Raw genomic sequence first — 5,000 nt, 5'->3', positions numbered from 1 at the left:
GACAAACAAGCAATTGATAAAAAAGTGAGAGGAGGTCTGTAATTCGTTCACTCAAATTGTTTATATTATTTCAGGCAGCGGCGTGTGCAACAGCAAGAAGAAAACAGAGAGCCAGAATTTACGAAACAGAGGAATAAGAGAAGACAGCAAGAAAAGGGCAAAGCTAGACGTGATGATTAAAGTGAAACCGAACGATGTGATTAGGAAATATTAATCAATAAAGAAACATAATATTGAAAGAAATATACAATAGAAATAAAAAAAAAAGAGTTGGAAAAGGGAGCAAATTTAAACAGAAGTGTGAGTGTGTAATAACCAACGGAAAAAAAACAAGAAAATACAGAACAAAAAACTCCATCACACAAAAAGGGATTGATAGACAATATAAAGACAATAAAGATTTAGAAAAGAAACGAAGAAGAAGACGAGGACATAGAAGGAGGAGAAGACCAAGAAGAAGAAGAAGAAGGAGCAGGAGGATAAGAGGAACCACACGACGAAGGAAGAAGGCGAAGAAGACGAAGAAGAAGAAGAAGAAGAAGAAGAAGAAGGAGCAGGAGGATAAGAGGAACCACACGACGAAGGAAGAAGGCGAAGAAAAAGAAGAAGACGAAGAAGAAGAAGAAGGAGGAGGAGGAGAATAATTCCCCCTTCGAGAAGCGAAGCGAGGGAGCGCCGACGTGTCTTCGTGGCCGCCGCCCCCGCCGCCGCCGCCTCACCCCCCTCGCCCCACCTCCTTCAGGATGTCGACGCCCGGCGAGCGCCTCCTGTCGCAGATCCACGCCATGCAGGTGCAGGTGACCCAGCTCCGCCATGAGGCCAGCATCAAGCGCATCCCCGTCAGCCAGGCGTGCCATGAGTGAGTAAGCGCGTCATGAGGGAGGTGTGAGTGACGGATGGAGTGGGGTCGGGGATGAGTCGGTTGCGAGGAAGCCGTGAGGAGGGAATGGTGTGAGGTGTGGAGGTGTGAGGGAGTCGGAGGGGAGGGGCGTGAATGAGTGGAGGCGCCGAGGGTGTGTCGTGAGTGAATGTGGATGCCATGGATGAGTGGAGAAGGCATTATTGCATTGTAAGTGAATGAGGACGCCATGAGTGTGCTGCAGGGGACTGAGTTACCAAGAGTGAGCTGTCATGGGGGAGATGGGGTGAGTATGGATGCTAAGAATATTTAGTGAGTAAATGAAAACACTAACAATGAGTTGCGAGGGGAAGAGGGCGACATGGGAGAGTTGTGAGTGTGGAGGTATGGACAAAATTAATGAGTTGTGAGGGAATGGGGACGTTGGAAAGGAGTGAGGATGTAAATGAGGGAGGGAGGCGCCATGAGAGAGTTGTGAGGGAGTGGGACGATATGGAGTGGGGAGGTCATGGGGAACTTTAAAGGGAGCCTGGAAGCCACGAGGGAGTGGCAAGGCGGTGAGGACGCCCTGACTAAGCGTGGACGGCTTGAGTGAACCCGTGAGTGATTTGTGAATCAAGCCATGAGGCAGTTGTGAGGATGTGAGGACGCTCCGGGTTAGCTGTGAGGGTGTGAGGACGGCATGCATGAAGTGCGAGGAGACACCCATGAACGTGTGTTATGAGGACGATTCTACGAATGGGTCAAGCAGCTAGAGCGCCTTTACTGAGGATCGCCGACACATGAGTAATGGAAGAAGAATTGGCATGAGTAATTTGGAGCCGTGACGATGAGTCCCGCTGTGAATGGACAGTTAGAATGACTAACTAATGTGAATGAATATTACAATGAATGGACGTTCTCGTGTGTTAAAGCCATTGCTCATGTACACTGACAAACAGATGCCCGCTATTGCTGAGAGAGTAATTAACCCGACCGATTAGTATTAATGAATAACCCTTCGTTTCACCTCGCTTTTCTCGGCAGCTTAAAATCTTACGAAGCAAATATACGTAAATTAGAAAATGTAGTTTCTGTGTCCAGTATTTTTTTTTTTTTTTTTTTTTTTTATCGGTTCACGTGATTTAGAGATGATGTGAATCCAAATTCTACACAGAAAAAGTATATGAGAATAATTTTTAAGAATCCACATGGCTTTACATAGATATGTGAAGCTCCGCCCACTCTAATCACCAGCCAATGAGATCACGCCGGCACGTGACGTCACCGCTCCCTAATCGGGGTCGTATCGGGTTCCAAACGATGGACATTTGACCCGATCTCACGAAAGGTCAAGGGGCGGCACGGAATGGCGACGAAGGCGGAAAGAAAAGCGGGAAAAAAGACAAAAGAACTTGACCTTTTGCAAGAGCAATTGACGCACAGGAGTTGCCAATGGCTGATATTAGAGCACTGAGGTTGCCAATTGGATGATTTGTGACTAATTAGCTCATTACGCTCATTCTGGGTTTGATTCTGCGCTGGGGGCGGGGGGGGGGGGGGCTGTGGCCTTTGTCTTTGATATCTATTTGTACATCTCTTATTTCTTTCGCTTTCGCTCTCTATCTCTATCTCTATCTCTATCTCTATCTCTATCTCTCTCTCTATCTCTCTCTCTCTCTCTCTCTCTCTCTCTCTCTCTCTCTCTCTCTCTCTCTCTCTCTCTCTCTCTCTCTCTCTCTCCCTCTCCCTCTCCCTCTCCCTCTCCCTCTCCCTCTCTCTCTCTGCATGTGTCTCTATCTCATATCCTCACCCTCTCCCTTCTCTCTATCCCACTCCCTCCCTCTTTCCCTCTCCCCCTACTCCCCCTCCCTCTTTCCCTCTCCCTCTCCCCCCCCCTCTCCCTCACTACCTCTCTCTCCTCGGTGCATTCGCTGACACGATCCTCTCCTCTTGGTAAGCGATTCAGCCAATTATGAGCGTCATCAACACAGGAATGCTGCTTGAGCGTGATTGCTCTTTGGCGCGCGCGTCCTGCTCACGTGCGCACATGTGTCTGTTTCTGCATGCATGTTTACAGGGGTAAATATAGATAGATAGATTGATAGATAGATGGATGGATAGATGGATGGATAGATAGATAGATAGATAGATAGATAGATAGATAGATAGATGGATGGATAGATAGATAATATAGATAGATGGATGGATGGATAGATGAATGGATGGATATGTCTTTATATATTGATTGATAGATGGATAGATAGATTGATTAAAAGATAGATAGATGGAGGGATAGATTGATTGATAGATAGATGGAGGGATAGATTGATAGATAGATGGAGGGATAGATTGATTGATAGATAGATTAATAGATAAATAGATAGATAGATAAATTAATAGATAGATAGATAGATAAATAGATAGATAGGTGGACATGCACATAAGTATGTATGTATGCACGTAAGTAAGTATGTATGTATGTACGTATGTTTGTACGTATGTATGTATGTATGTACGTAGGTATGTACGTATGTATGTATGTATGTATGTACGTATGTATGTATGTATGTATGTATGTATGTACGTATGTATGTATGTATGTACGTATGTTTGTACGTATGTATGTATGTATGTATGTATGTATGTATGTATGTACGTATGTATGCATGTATGCATGTATGTATGTATATATGTATGTATGCAAGTAAGTCAACACGCACACACTTCCATTGGCATTTATAGAAACGCATGCATGTTGTGTATGAGGCGAATGCGCGGCGACATGTGACTCTTCCCACGCCGCTCCTGTGTTGCGTCTGGCCGCTCGCTCGCTCCAGTTTGGTCCTTGAGGCTCGTGTGGCTGTCTGGTTGCCTGGTTGTGTGTGTGGATGTCTGGTTGCCTAGTTGTGTGAGTGGCTGTCTGGTTGCCTAGTTGTGTGTGTGGCTGTCTGGTTGCCTAGTTGTGTGTGTGGCTGTCTGGTTGCCTAGTTGTGTGAGTGGCTGTCTGGTTGCCTAGTTGTGTGAGTGGCTGTCTGGTTGCCTAGTTGTGTGTGTGGCTGTCTGGTTGCCTAGTTGTGTGTGTGGCTGTCTGGTTGCCTAGTTGTGTGAGTGGCTGTCTGGTTGCCTAGTTGTGTGTGTGGCTGTCTGGTTGTGTGTGTGGCTGTCTGGTTGCCTAGTTGTGTGTGTGGCTGTCTGGTTGCCTAGTTGTGTGTGTGGCTGTCTGGTTGCCTAGTTGTGTGAGTGGCTGTCTGGTTGCCTAGTTGTGTGTGTGGCTGTCTGGTTGCCTAGTTGTGTGTGTGGCTGTCTGGTTGCCTAGTTGTGTGTGTGGCTGTCTGGTTGCCTAGTTGTGTGTGTGGCTGTCTGGTTGCCTAGTTGTGTGTGGCTGTCTGGTTGCCTAGTTGTGTGTGTGGCTGTCTGGTTGCCTAGTTGTGTGTGAATAGTTGTGTGTGGCTGTCTGGTTGTCTAGTTGTGTGTGGGGCTGTCTAGTTGCCTAGTTGTGTGTGGCTGTCTGGTTGCCTAGTTGTGTGTGTGGCTGTCTGGTTGCCTAGTTGTGTGAGTGGCTGTCTGGTTGCCTAGTTGTGTGTGTGGCTGTCTGGTTGCCTAGTTGTGTGTGTGGCTGTCTGGTTGCCTAGTTGTGTGTGTGGCTGTCTGGTTGCCTAGTTGTGTGTGTGGCTGTCTGGTTGCCTAGTTGTGTGTGTGGCTGTCTGGTTGCCTAGTTGTGTGTGTGGGAGCGTGGTGATCTCGTTGTGCGCGGGGTCGTCTGGTTGCCTAGTTGTGTGTGTGGCTGTCTGGTTGCCTAGTTGTGTGTGTGGCTGTCTGGTTGCCTAGTTGTGTGTGTGGCTGTCTGGTTGCCTAGTTGTGTGTGTGGCTGTCTGGTTGCCTAGTTGTGTGTGTGGATGTCTGGTTGCCTAGTTGTGTGTGTGGCTGTCTGGTTGCCTAGTTGTGTGTGTGGCTGTCTGGTTGCCTAGTTGTGTGTGTGGCTGTCTGGTTGCCTAGTTGTGTGTGTGAATGTCTGGTTGCCTAGTTGTGTGAGTGGATGTCTGGTTGCCTAGTTGTGTGTGTGGCTGTCTGGTTGCCTAGTTGTGTGAGTGGCTGTCTGGTTGCCTAGTTGTGTGTGTGGCTGTCTGGTTGCCTAGTTGTGTGTGTGGCTGTCTGGTTG

At 47.6% G+C, this 5,000-nt stretch overlaps 1 protein-coding gene across 3 annotated transcripts in view; it reads left to right on the top strand.

Annotated features, from left to right (window-relative positions):
• Positions 1-5,000, top strand: part of LOC122248620 (guanine nucleotide-binding protein G(I)/G(S)/G(O) subunit gamma-12-like) — a 38,028-nt gene that overhangs the window by 21,180 nt on the left and 11,848 nt on the right. For all 3 annotated transcript variants that reach the window (XM_086533721.1, XM_086533723.1, XM_086533722.1), the window contains exon 2: positions 75-859. In XM_086533721.1, coding sequence (XP_086389847.1) covers positions 744-859 — 116 coding nt within the window. In that variant the 5' untranslated portion in view covers positions 75-743. The remainder of the gene's footprint in view (positions 1-74; positions 860-5,000) is intronic.

This window comes from Penaeus japonicus, unplaced genomic scaffold, assembly GCF_977035675.1.
Source record: "Penaeus japonicus unplaced genomic scaffold, GWHDUDI00000001_assembly GWHDUDI00000039, whole genome shotgun sequence".
Classification (NCBI taxonomy): Eukaryota; Metazoa; Arthropoda; class Malacostraca; order Decapoda; family Penaeidae; genus Penaeus; species Penaeus japonicus.
The sequence above is the reverse complement of the archived record's forward strand: the minus strand, read 5'-3'. Positions and strand labels throughout refer to the sequence as shown.